Raw genomic sequence first — 23,445 nt, 5'->3', positions numbered from 1 at the left:
CATTTTACAAATTTTTCTATAAAATTTATAATAAATTACAGTAAAATTTTAAATAAATAATCAAAAAACTCATTTACCAAACGGATAGTTCTAATTTAGTCAATGAGGTCGTTATGTATCCACTTGATGGAAGTTAGTTACTGTTAACACCATCCATAAAAAAGAAAAGAAATGGTATCAAAAACGTTACGGAACGGCAATGATGGCACTGCCGGTAATGTTAACGCAGTGCTTCCGTGGGCTAAGTTCGGTTGGGAATGAGTTAAATTTGCAAAATTTTGGAGGGTTGGGATTTCGTATTGCACCGGACGACTCAAGTAGTGACAAGTGCCATCGTCCGAGTTTCCCGCTTTCTGGTCAGCTTTGACCACTAATTAAGTACTACTACTTGTCTAGGCAGAAGGGATTGAGATGTTGCGTAGCCATTTTTGCATTTTCTTTTGTTCTTGTACTTGTAGTAAGTACCATATTATCTTCTTCCCCAAGACTCTTTCTTAGGCAACAAGTTTCTTAGCGAAGCCAGCCCAAGTTTCAAAGTTGAAATTTCCAAAGTTAAAATATATGCACGTGAAGTAGGATCGACCAACAGATTGTACCATTATTTAAAATAATTATCATGACACTTTTTTGTGATGTAATATATATAAGATAAAAAAATAATTAAAAATATAAAAAATAAATTAAAAATATATTTATGATAAGAGTAAAATATTATGTTCAGATATCAAATTTTTTCAAGTAATATTTCGCTTGCATCATAACTATATTTTTAACCTATTTTTTTATATTGCTAATCACCCTTTTATTTCACATATCTCACATTACAGATCCATTTGGATTAGTTATTTTTTGAGGTGTTTTTGAAAAACTTTGCTGTAGCAGAGTTTTTAGAGTATATTTTGGAATATTTAAGAGTAGAAGAGTTTCTAAAATATATTTTAAGATATTTTTTAAAATTTTAAAAAAATTTAAACTAATTTTTAGATTACCCTTTAGAGTACTTTTTAAAAATTTTTATTGTATTTAAAAAATTAATTTTTTAAAAACACTCAAAAAATAGAGGATGCCAAACAGATATGTCACGTAATTCTCTATCCAAATAGTGACGGGAGGACGAGAGAGGAAAATTCCATTCCAAACCTAACATCCGCAGGAATCAGGAATGTGCTTGCCCGTCGTGGAAAAGCCAACGTGTCGCTATCCAGGAAAGAAATGTCCATAATAGAAAAGGAGTAGCACAGTACCACCGACCACGCCCGCATATTACATGGCGTACAGGACAAACCACTCGCTAATTAATACTAGTAGTAATTATTAGGTAGCAACTAGAAGCACTCTATTACTAGGTAGCAACTAAAATAATTCCAATTAACACAATTTTAGTAAAACTAAATCAATAAGAGACAAATTCTAGTCAAATGAACAATCTTGACTTTGATTTATTTAACTGATCATCGATACAAAAATAAATTCGTATAGTCATAAATAAATTCTAATAATCTGCCTTTATCTTACTTTTTTGACAACTAAGGTACGACTATTAGTTATTTCTCTGATTTTTCTTTTTGGCAATTAAGGTACGACCATCAGAGTTACCTCACTAATTAGAAGATAATTCTAAATATGACCATATGATTTAACCTTTTAATAGCATTAAGATTTAGAAAAGCCACGAATTCTATTCAACAAACAAGTTACGAGAATTTGTTTAAATCAAATTATATATTCTCGTGATATACATATGCATATATATATATATTTGAAAGTTTTTTCGGTAATCAAATTCGTTACTATCAAATAATTATAAATTTGACATTTTTATATAACAATAAATTATTTTGTCAAATCAAATAAAGGCCCGTTATTTAATCAAACAAAATAATCATCTCTCAAAACTACAGAAAATATATAAACACTTATGAACTAATGAAATATAAAAATCAAATTAGATCTCGTAGTTGTTCTCCTAACTAATGAAAGGAACTACTTTCTTTATTGACTCCTGCTTGCTTAATAACTGGTAGTACTAATAAGAAAAAATAATTTATTCGGGTAGGAGATTATTTAAAATAATATTTTTTTAAAAATTATTATAGCATTTTTTTTTAATGTGATACATGTGAGATAAAAATATAATTCAAAAAATATGTAATATGCGCGGCGGCGATTGAAAAATATATTGATGATTCAAGTAGATTAGTTTACTACGCAAGTAAACAAAAGGTGTACCTTTGTCGTCGGAACAAGCAGCGAATCCTATCCTGCCCTTCCGCCTCTTCTTGGAAGGAGCTTCGAAATGGAGCACCCTATTACATAGTACTAATATTCCGTTATTCACATCACATCAGACGACTATCAGAGGAGAGTACAACTAGGGAAAAAAAGGCGAAAAGAAAACAAGCCCTGGATCCGCGGCCGCCCGTTACGCCGCCCGCCCCAAGAACCCATTCATGATACCTTCTTACTATTAGCATTACAAAAAGTCTCCAACAATCCAACAGCCAAGAAAGCTCTCACGAGTCGTCACAACTACCCAAGTCTACAAAGGCCCCCCAGGCCAGGCAAATCTTTTTGTCGTCTATCTTATTAATAGTTGCTTGGCAGTCAAGAACTACCAACGACTACTACTATATAAATACTAAAAGAAAAGAAAGGCGTATAGCTATAGCTACCGGCGCAGGGTGGTGAGTGGATCTTTGGAGAAGCCATCAATCCCTCCCTCGACCACCACCAGAAGAAGAAGGAAGCAGATTCATCGAATTTTTTTGAAATCCCTCCTCAACTTCCGTATCTCTCTCTCCCCACTCGGTAGAGACTAATAAGTCTAGTACTACTTGTTTCCTTGCCACCATTTTCCATACATCATCTGCCCGAGTCGATACCACCAGCGTCCTCTTCAGCAGCCACTCTAGATATCTCTCTCTCTCTCTCTAACCATCATATAACACTAGTGCATCATCGCCGGCCGATCATCTGCTGCTCTTTCTGTATCTGTACTGTAAGTCCCACTATTTCTTTTCTTCACTAGTTACTATGCCATTAATTAATTGTCTTCATACTCTAATTACTCCTTTTGCCATCTCAAACTTCATTTTCATACTCTAATTACTCCTTTTGCCATACTCTATCTTCATTCATTCATTCATTCATATAATTGCCCGCTCTCTCTCTCTCTCTCAAGGTTCAATCTTTATAGTAGTAGTAACCAAAATGTTCGGACAGATGCTCTATCTTTTTTTTCCCCCTCTTTTCCTTATTATTTTTTCTTAAGTTGGTTTTATCTACTACCATACTATCATCATGCTATTCTTCTATCAACTAGTACATCTCACCAACTGCCTTTTTTGTCTTAAAAATGTCTTCTCTATTGGAGTACTAGTAGTAGTATGTACAAAAGTCAATAATGGCTTCCTGTTTCATTCACCGGTCCTGCTTTTTTTATGCCACTTTCTCATTAAATGTGTTTTCTTTAATTTTGATTTGCACTTACATGAAAAGACTCTTCCTCTTCCAGCTAATCCGCCCTGGACACTACTGATTGCATATGTTATGTGAAGTGTCCTTACAAAATACAAACAGGTTTCCGCCTTCTTTTTTCTGATCCTCATCAGACCACCAAAACGCAAACCGTTCCCAGAGTACCAACCAACTCGGGAGGAACCAACTAAAACAATCTGTTAGTAACTAAACAATTTGTTAGGAAGGAGGGTCGTTTGTGTACGATGACGGGTGATGAAGAGAGTGGTTCCCCGCTCAGCGGCCATCCAAATACCAACCAGCTGCCCGCAGCCGCAACAACCCAGGGACAGATCCACGCTACTACTGCTGCTGCAGCAAATGGCGATCTGGTGGCCACTACTCAGCAGCACAAGGAGGAGCCCACCACTACCACTACCACCACCAATACCGTTCCCTTTCTTAAGCTTTTCTCCTTTGCCGATTCTACCGACATGTTCTTGATGATCATTGGAACCATTGGTGCCATTGGCAATGGCTTGTGCCTTCCCCTCATGACTGTCTTCTTCGGAGAATTGACAGACTCTTTCGGACAAACCCCGAATACCAAAGATGTCGTCCGGGTGGTTTCTAAGGTAAAATAGCTTCCTTCTTCTACTAAATCAATCGGCCAAATACCCCTCCTCTTTCGCTTTACCCTACGCCAACCCATATGCTCGTTCATACTTTTATGTGCTGCTCTACCATTCATAATAAAGTTAGTACCGAGTGGCAAACACTACTACTACTCATTGCTAAATGCAAACAAATACTATGTATTCTAGGACTCTAGTAATTTCATCCGTCCTCTATGTTCCAGGAACACCGCAACGTATATCTTCTACTTTAGTCATCATCTGCCCCATACCTGCTTAATTCTCTTCTAACTTCCCTACTTGTTTGCATCTTTACTTAGGTTTCTCTCAAATTCGTCTATTTGGCTTTGGGATCTGCTGTCGCTGGATTCCTCCGTAAGTACTACTAGTAGCTACTCCTGCTGCTGCCTCCCTCATATTCTACCTCCACGTTTGGCATTGACCTGTGTCTGGATTTTTCTTCACAGACACAGGCTATTCACCTAATACTCAGTACACCCCGACATTCCATCATGTTTCAATTATAGGTCCTCACTGTGTGTGCGTGTGTTTGATACTAACTAATATCTGCGACCAATTTGTTATTAGAGGTGAGTTGTTGGATGATCACCGGTGAGAGACAGGCTGCTCGCATAAGGAGCCTTTACTTAAAAACTATTTTGCGCCAAGATGTCGGATTCTTTGACAAGGAAACCAACACTGGAGAAGTTGTTGGCCGGATGTCTGGGGACACCGTTCTCATACAAGATGCTATGGGTGAAAAGGTAACAACCTATGCAATCAGCCGTCTCCAGGGGCCGCTGCTTACACTAATTCCTTTTTCCTTTCTTTTTTTTTTTTTTAAAAAAAAATCTTTTTTCCTTCAGGTTGGCAAGTTCATACAGCTCGTGTCTACGTTTATTGGAGGTTTTGTCATTGCCTTTGCCAAGGGGTGGCTTCTTACCCTCGTCATGTTATCTTCTATTCCTCCACTTGTCATTGCTGGAGGACTTATGTCCCTTGTCATTTCCCGAATGGCTTCCCATGGACAAGAAGCTTATGCCAAGGCTGCAATTGTAGTTGAGCAGACTATTGGCTCCATCAGAACAGTATGTCCATCACGAGCTCATTGTTAATTCATTTCCTAGTTAAACAAATACTAGCGCTTGAATTTTGTCTTCGAACAATTTTGGGATATTTGGAAATACCCTGCTTCCACCAGCTGTAACCATTGTTGCCATTGCTGCAATCTCAGGTTGCGTCGTTCACAGGGGAAAAGCAAGCTGTGGCCGACTACGACAAGTCCCTGACAAAAGCTTACAGATCAGGAGTACACGAGGGGCTGGCTACCGGCCTAGGTCTAGGATCAGTCATGTGTCTTGTGTTCTGCAGTTACGCTTTGGCTATCTGGTTTGGTGCAAAGATGATTGCAGAAAAAAAGAATACAGGAGGTGAAGTGCTTAATGTAATCATTGCAGTGTTATCTGGTTCCATGTGAGTATTACTCGATAAATTGCTCTACTTTTTCGAAGGCTTGTTGTCTCTACGAAATTAATGTCTCTAATTTACACTCTAAGCTTAAAAAGAGCCCCTTCATTGTACTATCTTTTGCTGATTTGATTTTTTGGATGCTATTTCAGGTCCTTGGGACAAGCATCGCCCTGCATGACTGCATTTGCTTCAGGTCGTGCTGCAGCCTTCAAGATGTTTGAGACAATAAACAGAACACCCGAGATAGATGCATATGATGCTAGTGGAAAGACACTGGACGATATTCGCGGAGATATCGAGTTAAAGGATGTATATTTCAGCTACCCTGCCAGACCGGATGAACAAATTTTCAGTGGATTATCAGTATTCATACCTAGTGGCCACACTGCAGCATTGGTTGGGCAAAGCGGAAGTGGCAAGTCAACTGTGATTAGTTTGATTGAGAGATTCTATGATCCACAGGCTGGTGAAGTTCTAATTGATGGAACTAATCTTAAGGACTTCCAGCTCAAATGGATCAGGGAAAAGATAGGTCTTGTCAGCCAAGAACCTGTGCTTTTCACTGCCAGCATTAAGGACAATATTGCTTATAGCAAGGAAAGAGTGACAATTGAACAAATTAGAGCTGCAGCTGAGTTGGCCAATGCTGCTAAATTTATTGATAAGCTACCCAAGGTTCTTCTTCTCATGTTCAAAATTATTTGCATCTATCATGCTGACTCTCACTTGTATTAAATTTCATGAGCATGGGATAACTAATCATTGTAATTGGCATGTCCAATTTGCGCTTATGACTTCTAAACACTTACATAGTTTGTTTTCCTCAAAAATTGTGAGCAGGGATTAGACACCATGGTCGGAGAGCACGGAACTCAGCTTTCTGGGGGACAAAAGCAAAGAATTGCCATAGCTAGAGCAATTTTAAAAGATCCACGAATTTTACTTCTAGATGAAGCAACTAGTGCCCTAGATGCAGAATCTGAAAGAATAGTACAAGAGGCATTGGACAGAATCATGGTAAATAGAACAACTGTCATTGTTGCACACCGTCTGAGCACGGTGAGAAATGCTGACATGATTGCAGTCATTCACCGGGGAAAGATTATTGAGAAAGGTACTCACCATCATATGATGTTTTCAGTTATACTTGGAACCATTTTTTGTCGGAATGTCCTCTATCTTGTGCTCTTTTCTTCTTTACAGCGTTTATGATGAATAGCATATGGTTTGTTTTCACTTTTCAGGTACGCATTCTGAACTAACTAATGATCCCGAAGGAGCTTACAGTCAGCTTATACGCTTGCAAGACATCAATAGAGATACAGAAGAATATATTGAAGAAAAAGACAAATCTGATATCACCATAGAATCTAGTAGACAGTCAAGCCAAAGAATGTCACTCAAACGTTCCATCAGTCGTGGATCTTCTGTAGGAAATAGCAGCAGACGGTCAATCACTGTCTCATTTGGTTTACCTACTGGACTAACTATGTCTGAACATACAGTGGCAGAACCTGATGTCAATACGCAGGATATCACAAGTAAGCCTTCAAAAGTCTCAATGCGCCGCCTTGCTTCCCTTAACAAGCCTGAGATACCGGTGATCTTTGTTGGAGTAATAGCTGCAGTTGCTAATGGCGCAATATTACCTACTTTTGGAATCTTAATATCTAGCGTGATCAAAGCATTTTATAAGTCACCTCATGAATTAAAGAAGGATTCACGATTTTGGGCGTTAATATTTATGGCTCTTGGAGTGGCATCATTACTAGCATACCCATCAAGAACGTACCTTTTTGGCGTGGCTGGATGCAAACTGATCAGACGAATTAGATCTATGTGCTTTGAGAAGGTGGTTCATATGGAGGTTGGTTGGTTTGATGAGTCTGAGCACTCAAGTGGAGTTATTGGTGCAAAGCTCTCTGCTGATGCAGCTAGTGTGCGTGCATTAGTTGGAGATGCACTGGCGCAGTTGGTTCAAGACACTTCCTCAACAATAGTTGGTTTGGCTATTGCTTTTGATGCAAGTTGGCAACTGGCACTTATTATTCTTGCTATGTTACCTTTGATAGGATTGAATGGATATGTACAAATCAAGTTCATGAAAGGTTTTAGTGCAGATGCAAAGGTTAGTTTCGGAACCCATACTATTAGTTTCATTGCTGTTGCTGTTGAGAGCTGATTTTCACTTATTATAGAGGATGTCAACAAATTCTTTCTAGAAAAAAAATCAAAAAATCTGATTTTTTTTTTATTATGATTTTGGTAGTAGTGGTGGTGAGCATTGGCTAAGTCACCCAATTATGTAAAATGTATATGTTTGCAGATGATGTATGAGGAAGCAAGTCAAGTTGCTAATGATGCAGTTGGAAGTATAAGAACGGTTGCTTCATTTTGTGCTGAAGAGAAGGTGATGGAATTATACAAGAAGAAATGTGAAGGACCAATGAAAACAGGGATTAGGCAAGGTTTGATTAGTGGAATTGGTTTTGGTTTATCATTCGCATTGCTTTTCTGTGTTTATGCCGCCAGTTTCTATGCTGGAGCCCGTCTTGTGGAGGATGGTAAAATAACATTCTCAGATGTTTTCCGTGTAAGTACAGAGAACAATCTACTGCATAAAGTACTAGAGTCTATTGCATAATCACAGGACAATTTCATCAAGTACTGATTAAGGAATTCTCTTGCTTGATTAACGGATTAAACCTCTTAATAATCTTGCAGGTTTTCTTTGCTCTAACAATGGCAGCGATGGCAATCTCTCAATCTAGCTCAATTGCACCGGACTCAAGCAAAGCCAAGGGTGCTGCAGCTTCAATATTTGCAATACTTGACAGGAAATCAAAGATTGACGCAAGCGATGAGTCTGGAATGACCCTAGAGAGTGTGAATGGCGAAATTGAGTTGCAACGTGTAAGCTTCAGGTATCCAAGCAGACCAGACGTTCAGATATTCCGAGACCTGTCCTTGAAGATTCGCAGTGGCAAGGTGATATTGTATAGAGGACAATTTTCAGACAGTTATTTTTCAGACATTTTTTTTTTTACTAATTTGATGGGGGTGGGTTGTGATGTTTCAGACGGTTGCTCTAGTTGGAGAGAGTGGAAGTGGGAAATCCACAGTGATCTCGTTGTTGCAAAGATTTTACGATCCCGAATCAGGTCATATTACATTGGATGGGATTGAGATTCAAAAATTCCAAGTGAAATGGCTAAGACGGCAAATGGGCCTTGTGAGCCAAGAACCCGTGCTGTTTAATGATACAATCCGAGCCAACATAGCATACGGGAAGGAAGGGAATGCGACGGAAGGAGAAATCATAGAAGCAGCAAAGTTGGCAAATGCGCATAAGTTCGTCAGTGGGTTGCAACAGGTTCGTCTCTTGTTGTAATTTAGTCGTGCATTCCTGCGATTTCGGGTGCTGTGATAAGTTTTGCAAGTACTGATATTTGGTTCTTTTTGGTGGTTATTACAAAAATAAAAATTGAAAAACAAAGGGATACGAAACAATAGTCGGAGAGCGTGGAGTCCAACTGTCGGGCGGACAAAAGCAGCGGGTGGCCATCGCACGGGCCATAGTAAAAGGTCCAAAGGTGGTGTTGCTGGACGAGGCAACCAGCGCATTGGATGCTGAATCAGAAAGAATAGTTCAAGATGCACTGGATCAAGTAATGGTGAATCGGACAACGGTGGTAGTAGCGCACAGGTTATCAACAATTAAGGGAGCAGACGTGATTGCAGTGGTAAAAAATGGAGTGATCGTGGAGAAGGGAAAGCATGACGCTCTGGTCAACATTAAAGATGGTGTTTATGCCTCCTTAGTCGCACTTCACATGAATGCCAATGCCAATGCCAATGCTCCTGCTGCTTCTTCTTCTTCTTCTTCATGACCTTAAAGAATACTCTACTTTGCTGCCGGATCGCTAGTTTTTTGCTGCCGGATCGCTAGTTTTGTTTCCTGGAGTCGTATGTATTCAACGCCACAGATTAATCATATCCAACCCTGCGGGCTGAATAGCGCACAGCTTAGCTTAGCTATTCTTTATTTCTTGTACCATCTTCAGCTTGTACGCATAAATCTGATCAGCATTCAATGTAAGATTATTGTAAACCTGGCACAAAATGACCATGCAACATCTAATGGATCTGTTTTAGAATTTACATTTCGCTGCCTCAGAACTTGTATTGTATGGTCGTCTTAAAGCTCGCTAAGCTAACTAAATTGTTTTAGAATTCCGGTGGCCTGTATTTCTCTCGATATCCTCAATAGCCTGGCTGTCAGAAAATGAAGTTTGTAAAAACAATAATGAATAATAATTACGCAAACAGGCATTCCTCATAAGCTAATCTTGTAGTATCATTGTTCAACAGTGATCAAGCCGATCGTGAACTGACTTTCTTTTTGAATTCGCTTGTAGTATGAAACCACTTTGCTAAAAAATCAATCAAAACTATCAAAAATCACCCATTCAATGTAAATGATCTCTAAATCAAGATGTTATGATTTCATTAATTTAGCATCAATGATTCCAACTTGCATTAATTTATTTTTTCAAGTAATTTTGGAAAATGGACATATTTTAACCATGAATTGACATTTTTATATATAATCATTAGGTATATATTTGATTTCAAGTCTAATATTTTTGAAACATTTTTCATGATTAGCCAAATATAATCAAGAACTTAATTTCAATATTTCTGAAACTTATGAAAATATAAAATAATTATAACATCATGCTAATATCAACGAATTTTTTAAAACGCTTCGACTAATTGACCCATGACCCAATAGTTTAATCGAATCATTATCCGGTCCGAATTTAACAACAGTGCTGTTCAACTCTTACTCTTATACCACAAACTACTCCATCACCTTGTTTTTTTTTTTTTTCTACACCCAAGTATTACTCTGTGATTTGATGCTTGACTACCACTTGCCGTTCATAAAGAGCAGTAGACAAGATTTATACCTAAACCCAAATGAGAGTGCGCCCGTCTGTTCCTATCTCTGTACAGGAGGTAAAAAAAAAATGAAAATTAGTTTGTTTATATCTCTCCCGTGCGAGCAACTGTAAGCTTTACTACTGTTCTTGTGGTGCTTTGTTTGTTTCTTCTCATTCTGCAAAGTGTTGGTTAAATCAATAATCATTCGGTTCACTAATTGAAATTTGGAAAAGAATACGCCCTTCAATCGGTGCCTACTGCTGGAAAACGGTGAAGATTGCAGCTTTTACAACCACTCTCCCTGTGTCGTGAAAAACTATTGCTGCCTCAGCTTCTGCAGCTTCATTCCCGCGAGTTTGAAAATGCATTTCCAAAGATCTCAAAGAGTTCCAAAGAGAGAAGAATTCATTCGCTCTAGTTCCCCATAGTTTCAGTTAGCAACGGTATCCTCACCAAAGTAGCAGTATATTGTACATTAACAAATTAATCTACCACACAGAGAACTAAACAAAATCTCATTCATCTTCATCACTTTCACTGTACGAAACCAAACCGCTATTCCTAGCAAAATGGAACTTCTCATTATCGCTATTATGAGTTTCAGCTTTATCACCACCAGGTGTTTCCACAGCAATTGATGTCTCCTCTGAACCCATCAAATCCCCTTTTGCTTTCTTTGCTTGCGGCTTGACTTTAATAACCATGCCTAATGGTTGAGATGAAGGATTCTTCCTCTTGGACACATTTTGATCCTATTTACACCGAAAAATGATCATTACATCAAGAATTCAGCTATACAAACGGAGTTGCCAATCCTCCTTTAACCAAACTTTCTGAAGCATGGCATCATTTAATGCAGGCAGAGTTTGCAGCAGTACTAATTTCAGTAGCATAACTTGGGCCTCATTTTGCCACAAGATGACTGCTAGTATTGTGTTTATAGACTAACTAGATTGCTTTAGTTAGTAAAAAATGCCAGAGAAACTTTTCAACTCAAGTAGTGGCTTCACCATCAAGATTTGTGCAATTAGTCTAGTGCCACCTCCATCTGGAAACCAGAGTAGTCAATCTTTCATGGACTGAAGTTGAATAAAGGCTTTCCAGAATCTTCCCATTCTTTGGCACTTCCATTGATCTCAACTCATCCAAAGTTTTCATTCCATATATTAGCCAGTCCAGATAACATTGAACCTAAGATATGCTATCTCATGGCACCCGAAGACTCCCGAATTCACTTGGATAACTTATAGCTCTTAGAACTAGATAAGCTTTGGATAAATTGGCCCAACCCAACACAATAAAAAAAAACCTACCCCAAGATTCAGTAAAAGTTCCCTATCTTCTGTCTGGAGCTTGACAAGTGCATATGCATCATAAATCTCATCCCCAAATTGATCTTATATATCTTTCCCCAGGTTGATTTGTAAGTGATCTTCTGTATTTGATAAAATTACTTCATCCTTATTGTCTATGAAAAAATAACCATCTTATCAAATTTGTTTCCTAATTAAAAAAGTGAAATTGCAAATAGAGAAGCTAAAAACAGCAAAGACAATACAAAACTTACCTGTACTTTGGGAGCAGAAGGCGTCTCCTTTAGCTCATGAACATCACATTGTGCTGCCACAGCCGCCTAAATCAAAATCCTATAATTATTCGAAACTAAAGAAGAAAGGAAACAAACATGGTAGCATGTAGAAGTAAAAGACAGATGAAGAGGCTTCGGGCGATTAGAAAAGAGATACCTAATCCCTAGTTTGAAAGAAGGAAAAAGGCAAAAAGCAAGAGATACTCTATGGTTAACATTTTCAGAAATTCAAGCTTTTAGGGATTGTCAGGATGATACAATTCAGAGACCAAGAAGCAGCACAAGCAAATACTATCTTACGGCTTTTCTTTGATTACCTTCCCCGCCTTTTTTATTTTTGTGTTTTTTTGGGGGGCGGGGAAGGGGTGGGTTGGACAGGATACAACTGAGGATAACACAATTCCTAGCACCTTGGGTGTCCAAGTCAATGTCCTTACCAACCCAACTAAGATTGCTGTTCCCCTTTCCTTCCCCTTGTATTAAACAATTTAATGCAACTTAAGGGAGGAAAATAGTTTGAGAAGTATCGCGAAATTACTTGAAATCTTTGCAGCTGCAGTGCTTCTTCATCTGCCACTTGGCGTTCATATTCTCTCCTTGACTAAAAGAATATTCAAAAGTCAAGATAAAGCTACTATATCTACTAAAGCAGACACTAACAAATATGTATCAAAAACTTTCAAATCATGACATTACATTGTCTCCAAGTTTGAAATCCTTTACAAGTGAATAAGTGATATACCCTAACATCAAAGCTCATGATATAAATTTTAATTAATACAAACCAACAAACAGAAGGATGCAAAAACTTGTATCCCGTCCAAACTCTCAAGATTAAAGAGCAACGATGCGAATAATCCAAAAGTAAATTGTTTTATTTATTGTTCAGCTTAAACCTAAGGAGAATTATCCAATTGCAGACATCCTTTTTCTTTGTTAATTTTAATTTTTCTATTTCAGCAAGTCCTAGAGACCAAGAAATTAACCACCCAGATACAAATTAAAAACTTAAGGCAGATCTTCATGCATGATTAGCTCTCTTTTCATATACTTTCACAACTAGGTACGTGAAGTGCAAAGAAACATTAGCCTCCAAATTGCAGTCCTATTTCGGTAGATGAAACTCAAATCATACTTGAATTTGAAATACCAATAGCTTAATCTGCAGTTATTTGTGATTTACATCGACTTACTCTAGTTGCACCTCCATACACAAACAATAGCATATAAATGAAGCAGATAATAATGAATCCTTTACAAATTTTAAATTCTTGATGCGCACAACATTAACTTGAGAAAACCATAGAGATGAAACAAATCCACTTCAATTTACAAAGTAAGATTTTATAGCTAACTCCAACTTGTAGTGTGCTAATAGTCAACAAAATTTGAACTTCAGCACTTGAGCATGTTACCTAGAAAATCTCAACACGGCCATCGGAAGAGCTATGCAATACATGAATGGCCAAAAAAAAAAAAGGTGTCAAGAGTTTATTCATCCTAGCACGATGCTGAGTAAACAGGTTACCATCTCTAATTTATCAAGAAACTCAGTCTCATCTTCATCCAATGCTTTGGGAGGTCCTGCAACATAGGGAGATATCAACTTTCTGCTTTCAAATGATTGTCAAATGCAAAAACCTCAAGATTTCATTAAAAAAAAATATAGAATGTCTTTGTTTTTTTTGTGTTTTTTTTGGGGGGGGGGGGGGGGGGAGCAATCCAGAAAAATGCACGCAATACTAAGAAATCTGAATTTAAAGAAGAAGAAGTGAGATTTCTTTTCTCAATAAGGTTGCAGAACAAGGCGCAAAGGAATTTTGTGCATAATGGAAAAAGACAACTAGAAGAAGAAATCTGGCCGTGGAAGACAATACTAAGAGCTTACTATGCTTGAAACGCTCATTGAATTCTGCATCTTTTCTGTCTTTATTCTCCTTGAGGATCTGCAATTTTGTGCGAGGAAAGATAGCTGATGATTGCCAACCAATTCAAAAGACAGAAAGACATTCATACAAAGAACAGGAAAGACGGGCAGGCAAAAAAAAATGCACATAAAATGTAAACTCCGCCAAAACTACATGAAGCGAAAATCCTGTAGCAACTTAAGGGTAGCCGTGTTTGCAAGGATAGACAACACAGGCTGATAGTGAGGAAAATCCGGAAATGCCTGAGAAGCTGATATCTTTTTGGGAATAGGAGCGATTATGGATAGCAAGAGTTAAAATGCAGGAGTTAATTATATTGATGCTAATAAATGGGGTTTTTTTTTTTTGGGTCTCTCTTGCCATATTGGCTGAAGTAATAATGGGGGAATTGTGTGTAGTTCGACCAAACTCGGAAAGATAATAGAATGCCAGTAAATAGAAAACCAGAAGCACAAAAATCTAGTAAACTCAAGAAGGGAAGGGAAGGGAAGGGAGGGGAAGGGAGGGGACTGGGGAAGAGAAACAAAGACAGAGCACCAGACCTCGTACAGGGACCTATCTCTCTGGGCAGTTCCATCGTCGAGAAAACCCTCTAAGGTTTCCTTGTTTCGGGTCTTTTAGCTGATAAGCTTAAAAGTGTATCCGATTATGGCCTTAGTTTTGGTTTTTGTGTGTGTGTGTGTGTGTATATATATAGGGATAATTTCACAAACCTCTATTAGGTTTTTAACAATTACAGAGAACTCCTCTCGAGTTTTAAAAATTATATATACCTCCCCTATTTTTAATGTTTAATAATAACAAGATCGATTTTCTCACAAAAATCCTAAATTACTCTTTTGTATAAAATTTAAAAAGAAAAATATAGTATATTCAATCATTTTTCTTCTACACTTTGCATAAATCAACAATTTTAATTCCTAACAATCATTCAAACATAAGTTTTAAAATCAAATAGTCATCCAAAAAATTTCAAATTAAATATACAATATTAATACTTGCCAAGCAAAAAAAAAGAAAAAAGAAAAAAAACACACACACAAACCCCATTGACAACCAGTTGTACCCCAAAATTAAATATTAATGTTCAAATACCTTTTCAATATAAGTTAGTCTGACCTAGAACTGCTATTATAACTCTCCTGTAGCTTTAAAAATATTAACATCTCAAAAGTAGAAAATAAATTCTATCTCCATATTAAAATCATAAAAAATTTCTAATCTAGTGAAAGAAATCCTTCTGTAATCATTAACATTTTATAAAAAAATTTCTTGACAACAAACAAAATATGACAAATTCTACATTTTTAGTTTTTCTAATTTCATCAATTTCATTATTTATTTTTGTATCACTACTTGTCTCTTTATTTCCTTCTAATTTGATACACAATCTGCAGTCTTTACTGATTTTGTAATTTCAATTTGCTAATATCCACAAAATTAACGATAATAAAAAGATGTTATATTAATTAGAAAAGAGAGGAGCGAAAATAGATAAGAGACAAAAAAAATGGATTTTTTTGGGTTTTGTAAATTTATTGTTTTAAAATCTAAAATTGTTTATCAAGTGGAGGGCATTATAGGTATTTTACTATATTAAGGGAAGTAAGTGTAATTTTTTAACGAGTGAAACTGTTAGAAACCTTAAGGAAGGTTTCTGAAATTATCCCTATATATATATATATATATATATATATATATATGATAATAAAAAAATAGGGTAATTTGTGATTAGCATTGAAAATAGATAATCATTCTTATTTCTAATGCTAACTTTCAAAAGAAAAAATGGAATCTCTAATGATATAAAAATGGAAGGACAACCATAAAAAAATGTATCCACGCCACACCGGCGGTGGTAGGAGTGCATTGGAAATTTTCGTATCCCGATAACCAATACCTGCCAGCAGTGAACACGTGGCATTGGATACCCTAGTGATGGAGAATGAGCATCCATATGTCATGTCAACATGTACGTGCATAAAAAAAATGAACTCTCTCTCAAAAAAGATTAAAAGTTTGCAACAAGTTTATGCATATAAATTCACAAGTATATGAACACATTTGAAATTTACGAAACTAAAAACACGAAAAAATTTATTAGTATGATCTTACAAAGATTGGATAGTTTATTGTTTGCATAATTTTTTTTTTACCTACATCATAAATACATTTTCAACTATTTTTTTATAACATATATATCGCATTAAAAAAATATTATAATATTTTTTTTAAAAAAATTTTCTCAAATAATCTCCTATCCAAACACACTCGATGTGATTGTTTGGATAGTGTTTATTTGCACAAATTTTATTTGTTTGTATCACTGACGCATCTTTTAATCTCACTTACATTATATTAAAAAAGTGCTATAGTAATCTATTCACCGTTAGATGCATGACAACAGATATTACTCCTCAACTATGAGCTTTCGAGTTCCAACAGACGTTACTGCAAGTGGAAGGGACTAGGATTTCTTAACCACAAAATTTGGGGTTTGAAATCCAAAAGAATGAAAAGAACAACGTTGAGAGAGCTTTCCTACACAAGGGGTCTGATCCGATTTGAACAGGATCGGGTTCAAAACCCTTGGAAATGGAAAGGACAACGTTGAGAGATCATTCTCCCGCAGGGAACCTAACCTGACTTGAAAGGAATTAATCGCAAATCGTAAAATGAATGTAGTTTAAATTCACATACTCCTATTTTACATTCACATACAATCTTTGAAATACAAGCGGTATGAATTATTTAGTCTCTCTTTATTCGAAATCTTTCATTTAAGTATGAGCTTTGAGAATTTTGGTGATTTCTCAGGCGTGACCAATACTAATAGGCATTCAGTAAAATATCGATTTAACATCAAATTTACCATTCAAATATACACATTCATTTTTTATTACTCTCTCTTTACATTTGATCACATTTTTTGATTTAATTTTACAGTTTCAAAAAAAAAAAAAAAAAACTAACGCTTAGAACCCCTCCTCTTATCTAACTATTGCTTGTTAAACACCCATCACGCAGACCTATGAAAATAAACAAACACGTTCCAAGGATTTGTTGTGTTATTAACTCTTAATCGGAGAAATACTTGCGCTCACTGATTACTAGTCTCTCAAGGATTGGAGCACACGCACGGTTAAGGTTCAAGTTGTAACTTTGAGGTAGGAATTTGATATCAGGTAAAACGCTTGAGGCCTTTCCAGTTTCCGCTCCTGCTACTGCGCAAGAAGAGAAGGCCAAAACAAAGAGTACAGTAAAACAAAAGAAAACACACTTAAAAAAACTCTTGCATTTGCACTGCTGCTATTGTAAGAAGAGGCGGCCGGGGGGGGGGGGGGGGTGTGAAAAAATTCCATTGCATATGCGAAGTGTTTTATTGGCGTACCTTGCTATTTCAATAAGAGAAGTACACAAAATTCAGTTGAGACTTTTCATCTCTCTCAGTTACAACCGGTATAAATTTTTGACAGCAAAAGAAATAACTAAAACTAAAACTAAAACATCAACAACAAACGAAGAAAAAAGAAAAAGGAAGAACTTCTTTCATTGAAGTTACTGCATGGAGGGGCGGAGACTCCACGAGTTTGTCATCCAGAAAATATTTAGCTTGGCTCTGGTGGCAGAACTTTCAAACTTCGCATCCACTCACAGAAGCTGGGATCGTCAAAGTTAAGAAAGCTACTTTTCAGCTTCGTCCTCTGCTCTGCTGACAAAGTCCGAAGCTGTGGAAACCTAGCCTCCTGCAATCACCGTACAAGAAACTATCTATAACAAAAAGATCGGCAACCGGACAAAAAAATATTCTCCTGGTTTCACTTCTTACATGGGATTAAGCTCCATAATACACTAGTAGCATTGCACATTCCTTTTCACTTACCTGCTCGTATGGGGGGTCTTTGTGAGCCGGAATCAACCGAGAAACAAAATATCGAGCCTGAGAACTCCCCTCCTGTAAACAATACAACAGTTTTGAGTTTTATGGTGGATCCTTCAGAGGAAAAAAAAAAAAAAAATCCTAGCAGAAGCATGTCAAGAAAGAAAAAAGGTGCCTTGAAAGCAAGAATCCGTGGAGCTGGGAACCGCATTTCAGTTAGCTCTTCAGCCAATGTCCTACAAGCTGCCAAAGCAGCAGCGCTTTTTCCTTCCTGAGCAGCAAGTTCGGTACCCTAAATGCCACCAGAAAAATTGGAATCACGCAGTTAGACATGAAGATAAAGACATAAAATGATCCATGTAGTCCTAGTTCTGCACTACATTCTCAGACTTCATGGTACTTCTAGGAGGACCCTAGAATTGATAAAAATAAACGTTTTTCTGTTCTGTATTAAGCCTAAATTTATACTCTTATATGAGTTTATTGTCAATACAACTGCCTCCAAAGACCTCTTTATTCACTTAATGGACTAGTCTTCCTGAAGGGTGCCAGAGTTTGTACAAGGGTGCTAAATTCTTTGGTTTATTTCCTCATTAAAGTTTCTGCAGCTTCAGAATTTTTTACTTTGTAAATTAATTATTTCACCAGCCCAGAAAAACACGTCCATGCAAATCAGGGGACAAGCAGAGCCATATATGTCTGTGAAAACAATACAAAGAGAAAACTCCATCAGGAAGAACAGAATAAGATTTACATGTCCACAGTCTTAAGAACAGCAATCTATTTCTCTTTGACTAACAACCACAAAAATCAAATCAGATTAGTGAGACTTACGGGGCCTGCAGTCATAACAACAAAATCCAAAGGCCAGAATTATGTTTGTTGAATCTTTTCTCTAAAACAAAAAAGAGCAAGTTGTAGACCATCAAACAATACAACTTCCAGCATTATTACTGATATTCTCTATGTCTCTTCTCTGATATAACTGATTAGAAAGCAAAAGCCACAGTTTTGTGAACATTTCCAAGTATGTTAAAACTTTTGCAGACATTCATCATCCTGACATGAGCCCAAAATAAACTCAGATTTTATCTCTCATGTTTTTCCTTATTCTTATTTTATCTATCTGGGATGGTTACCAGATTGCCTGATGATAGATGAGTTGCTTGGATGATACTAGGAGATCCCAAATCTAAAATAGAAGATAAAGATCAGCCATAGAGGGCTCAAACAATAAAACTTCGTGCACAGAAAGGAAGAGAGATTATATGACACAAGGACAGTCATAGGCTGGTACCAAAAAATTTACAATATATTCAAATTGGGTAATACAACACTTTCAACAAATACTTGCAGGCCCAAACCATTAAATTTTGAAGGACTAAGTTGAGAATTTACAAAATTTTATGGGGTGAAAGCATAAATTTTTGGATACCCAGCACCTGCTATGTGCCAGAAACATTATATGCATGAAGAATAGCAGCAATTTTTCTTTAACCTAAGCTTTTTTGTTCTTTCAGGAACCCCCCCCCCCCCTACTTTTGGCCTTTTTTTTTGGGGTGGGGTTGGGGGAAGGGTAGGTAATTCTTAAATGACCAAAAGAGTTGAATGACAAACCAGCCAAATGAAGACATCTGTTCCGTGGTCAAGAACCACTGCTGCATCAGATTGCATAGCAAGGTCATATGCAGGTAGCTCCTCAAATGTGCCCCCTTCTCGATGCATTAGACAGCGAGGTGCTACCATACGAAGTGACAAATCAAACGATGCATTCAGAAACAAGTTCCGCAATACAGACCTCTCGTCCTCATGACCGAGAATGCTTCCCAGAAGTGGGCCTCTTCTGAGATGGAATAATAGTTCTGGCAACAAAGAGAGTTCCTTCGGAAACTGATTAAGCTTTGATTTTGGCAATTGAGACCCAAACTTACTAGCAATATCTTTAACTCTTTCATCAATTGTTGATTGCATATCAAGTGCTTCATTGAAGTTCTTGGCTCGCAAAAGGGTCTTCTTGGCAATAAGTACGGCAGCAGCTTCATCTTGGACACTCTCAAGATAAGCCGACACAGTGTCCACTGTAGGAAATCTGACAGTTATCACTCTTGAGATATCAGCTTGATAAACATTTGAAAATTGGATTACAAATTGAAAATACACAAAGTCACTCTTGATGTCTGCCCTAGCCTCCATGAATAATGCAAAGCTCTGTGTTTCTTCAACACTAAACATCTTTACAGAAAGAGCGCCATCATTCCTGAATGCATCATTACTGTCAATGTGTGCCTCCTCACCAGGGCCTATTACTTGACTCACAAAAATATCATCAGAACAACGGACCTCCAGCAAACCTTGAGAACCTGCAGCCCTGCAAGATGCCCTCTGCAAATTCACACCAAATGCCTCACCAAAATCATCATGAAGAACAAGAACTCCACCAGAAGCTTTGGCAAGACATTGTAATATAGGTACTCGTACTGGGCATGTCCCAGCGCATAACACATCAATCACTGTACCACGGTGATGAGCCTCGCGGCCTAGATTCTCCATCCACTTCAGTGCTGTTTTCTCCAAGTGAGGATAATTAGGGTGACCGAAAGAATGAGGAACTGAACCAGGGCCATATGTAGTAGGACCACCAGCGCAGACAATTATTCTACTATTTCCACCAGGCCTTTTTACAACCCCCCGTGACACTTCTGCAGAAGGACCCTGGACTATTGCCAGAGCAACTTCTACCGCAGCACCCAGACAACGGTCTCTGGAAGCTTCAGGAATATTTAGTTTGAATGGCCTCAACGACGAAAATATTGTATGTGCAACGGGAAGGGATGCATGAATTGGTGACAAGTATATCCCAGTCCCATAAACCATTGCTTTTAAAGACTCTGGACTAGGTGATTTGCCCCCGGGGAGTACATCAGCACAGGCAGATAATTCTTCTGAAAAATCATACACTGACACCGTCCGGCCATAAAGCACAACTCCAATTCGTGTAGTTGGAGGCAGAGAATCAACAAACGCATGCAACGAGCTTTGTAGGTGTTGGAGATGTGATTCGTCCAAGCACTCATCTATTACAAGAACAATTGGTGCTGTCACCCTAGAATCAGAAACTGGAATAAACCCAGGTCTCTTGTTACCGGTCTGAACATATTCAACCAGTGGAGAAGACAATTCTGGCAGATTACGAAGTTCTTCCTTGCTGGAAGCTATGTATTCACCCTCACTTGCATTTAGATTACGGCATATGACACACTGCCACTGGCCTGACCCAAGCAAGATATTGCAATAGAGATTTGAAAAGGCCCCACAATTTTGGCACCTGTGGGGATCACGTTGTATTATTTGAGGACCTGGTGAGACCTCCTGGCCAGGGGAAACAAGTGCACCAAATCCTAAACTGGGAACATTAGCTAGTTTCTTTTGTTTCAGCACCTAAGGGAGTTGAACAAACAGTCATATATAAGGGAAATATGGATGGTACAAGCTCCTAGGTTTTCAAGGTTGCAAATCGGCCTCTGGAAAATTAATCACATTTGCTAATTGCAGCTCAACAACAAATGGGCCAGCCATGATAATATAATCTTAGAATGTTGAAATTCACCTCCCCAGAGAAACCATCGTTCTAAAAATTAGAAGTTGATTGTAGAATAAAGCAAACATATACTTGGCAATGTCCTTAAGTAAAAGATCTATCTAGCAGGAAAGAATCCATAAACTGAACAAACCAAGAGTCTATGTGCCTGAATAGAAGCAACAGACAGATACACAGACACATGCAGAGAGAGAGAGTAGATACCTTGTGGGCTGTGAATAAGACATTTGGAGAATCCGAAAGATGGCTATACTCCTCTTTAGTGTCAGAAATTTGGTGCTGCAACTGAGTGATGCCATTTAAAACTTGTGGAGACGAAGATGCGGGTAAAGACGAACCGGAAGAGAAAGCAAGTGGCTGAGGAGTGGCTGGCGAAGTTCTGAATGGCACAGCAGCAGGTTGCAGTGGGGAAGAGAAGACAGGAGGACCCGGTGGAGTGCTGAGATGAGGAACAGGGAGAGGGCTTGGGGTTCTGATGGGATTGGAAGGGGAAGCTAGATTTGGGATCTTGATAGACGGTGATGGGATTTGGTTGGGCTGCAGAAGTGGTGGCGCCGGCGGAGGAAATCTTGACGGTGGGGCAGATGGTGAAAGGAAAGGAGAAGAGCTGCTCAACTTAGTTTCCGCAGGGTTGGAGGGGTGGATGTTAACAGGGTAGGCATTGAAAGACGACTGTGGGGGCGGCTGATTGGTCATTGATGCCTAAGCAAATGCCAACCTTTTTTTTTTTCGGTTGGGGAGGGGGGCGGGGGAGGTTGAAGAGAAACAGGAATCCCAGTACCAGTTTGAGTTGTGAATCTAAAAATGCTCGGCTACCAAGTCAAAGTTAACCAGATTGACTGATTGATTGTGGTGAAATGAACCAATCAACAGAATAACAGCGGTTGAAAGACATCAATCAAACTGGATTGTAAAATTGGAATGAGTCTGCAATGTGAAACCTACAAAACCAGAGACCCAAAAAGACACACGGGGCAAGGGGAGAACACCTCCCCACGGGGCGGGGAAGTGGAGTATGGCCAATTAAAAAAACAAAAAAATTCACGGCGAAAGGAATCAAAGATTTCACCTTTCCTCCTCCTTATATAACACGCCCACTCCCTGGAGGCTGCAACGACTGCACAACCACCGGAAAGCTGTTGAGAAACTGCCACGATCAAAGTCACAGATACAACAACCTCAAATCAGTTCGGAATTAAAGATTGATCCAGAAGACAAAATATGATGAATTAGAAGCAGCGGTACTAAAAGTTTTGTTAAAACCCAAATCACCTGGGCAAGGTTGGAGAAATTTTTGCTATTAAAAACAGAGACGCCGACAACGGTTCAAGTTTGAAGACTGCAAAACGAGGGATGAGAGAGAGTGGACCGCTATCATCACAAGAAAATAGTAACAGCTACTATTGCTCGCTAAATTAGACTTTTCCTAATTCTACACAAAAATCCGGCCACAGTTCGATCCTCGCTCCGCCTCCGCCTCCGCCGCCCCCGCCCGGCGGTACGCTTAGTACAATGAAGACAGTCGTAGAGACCACACTACAGTACAGAGACTTGTCTCATATCTCTCTTCTAAGTACGGATACGGAGCAATTACTCCATCCCACCGCAGTAGATCTTTCTCTCTCCGCCTCCCTCCCTCCAACACTTTATTACTACTACATTTTTCTATCAAGGGGAAGTAATAAGTAATCAACTTAAATGCGCCTAATTAAGTTCGAGTTAGAACTAGGTAAAAAATAAAAAAAAAATATTCTATTCCACAATACTCTAAAATATGCCTGTAATTTTTTTTTATAGAATGTGTAAACTAATAAAATTTTAACCTATTATATTCATGAATAGTATATATATATTTTTTAATTATAATTTACATCATGTAATGACATATATTATCAATTATAACAATGAGATCGTTTATCGTCTATCAAAAAATTTTAGGATTT

General features: G+C 38.0%; 3 protein-coding genes across 6 annotated transcripts; 1 reads left to right on the top strand and 2 right to left on the bottom strand.

Annotated features, from left to right (window-relative positions):
* The first annotated feature begins 2,573 nt into the window (after positions 1-2,573).
* Positions 2,574-9,724, top strand: LOC113719062 (ABC transporter B family member 11-like). Of its 2 annotated transcripts, none has more exons than XM_027244066.2 (13): positions 2,574-2,998; positions 3,515-4,091; positions 4,412-4,466; positions 4,680-4,855; positions 4,958-5,179; positions 5,326-5,564; positions 5,711-6,236; positions 6,402-6,675; positions 6,806-7,689; positions 7,888-8,154; positions 8,286-8,549; positions 8,641-8,934; positions 9,059-9,724. In XM_027244066.2, the coding sequence occupies exons 2-13, from the start codon at positions 3,723-3,725 to the stop codon at positions 9,449-9,451; spliced, it is 3,963 nt and encodes a 1,320-aa protein (XP_027099867.1). In that variant the 5' UTR covers positions 2,574-2,998; positions 3,515-3,722; the 3' UTR covers positions 9,452-9,724. The 2 variants fall into 2 exon arrangements, with proteins under 2 accessions (XP_027099867.1, XP_027099885.1); XM_027244084.2 differs by having other exon boundaries at positions 2,891-2,998; positions 3,701-4,091.
* A 1,171-nt stretch (positions 9,725-10,895) lies between these two features.
* On the bottom strand, positions 10,896-15,981 carry LOC113719055 (uncharacterized). Its single transcript, XM_072071574.1, has 7 exons — positions 15,925-15,981; positions 14,567-14,626; positions 13,985-14,042; positions 13,625-13,680; positions 12,635-12,697; positions 12,076-12,141; positions 10,896-11,260 (listed from the first exon to the last, which is right to left on the bottom strand). Exons 1-7 carry the CDS (start codon positions 15,979-15,981, stop codon positions 11,024-11,026), a joined length of 597 nt encoding a protein of 198 aa, XP_071927675.1. The 3' UTR covers positions 10,896-11,023.
* Positions 15,982-17,390: 1,409 nt separating this feature from the next.
* LOC113719040 (protein transport protein SEC23 A) lies at positions 17,391-23,118 on the bottom strand. Of its 3 annotated transcripts, XM_027244038.2 has the most exons (7): positions 22,775-23,117; positions 22,572-22,649; positions 21,707-22,405; positions 19,522-21,342; positions 18,080-18,196; positions 17,908-17,979; positions 17,391-17,770 (listed from the first exon to the last, which is right to left on the bottom strand). In XM_027244038.2, the coding sequence occupies exons 3-7, from the start codon at positions 22,196-22,198 to the stop codon at positions 17,633-17,635; spliced, it is 2,640 nt and encodes an 879-aa protein (XP_027099839.2). In that variant the 5' UTR covers positions 22,199-22,405; positions 22,572-22,649; positions 22,775-23,117; the 3' UTR covers positions 17,391-17,632. The 3 variants fall into 3 exon arrangements, with proteins under 3 accessions (XP_027099839.2, XP_027099833.2, XP_071922164.1); XM_027244032.2 differs by having other exon boundaries at positions 21,707-22,649; positions 22,775-23,118; XM_072066063.1 differs by having other exon boundaries at positions 17,632-17,770; positions 17,854-17,979; positions 21,707-22,649; positions 22,775-23,118.
* Between the last annotated feature and the right edge of the window lie 327 nt (positions 23,119-23,445).

The sequence above is a fragment of the Coffea arabica genome, chromosome 1e (assembly GCF_036785885.1).
Source record: "Coffea arabica cultivar ET-39 chromosome 1e, Coffea Arabica ET-39 HiFi, whole genome shotgun sequence".
Taxonomy (NCBI): domain Eukaryota; kingdom Viridiplantae; phylum Streptophyta; class Magnoliopsida; order Gentianales; family Rubiaceae; genus Coffea; species Coffea arabica.
This window is presented reverse-complemented; position numbering and strand designations above follow the sequence as displayed.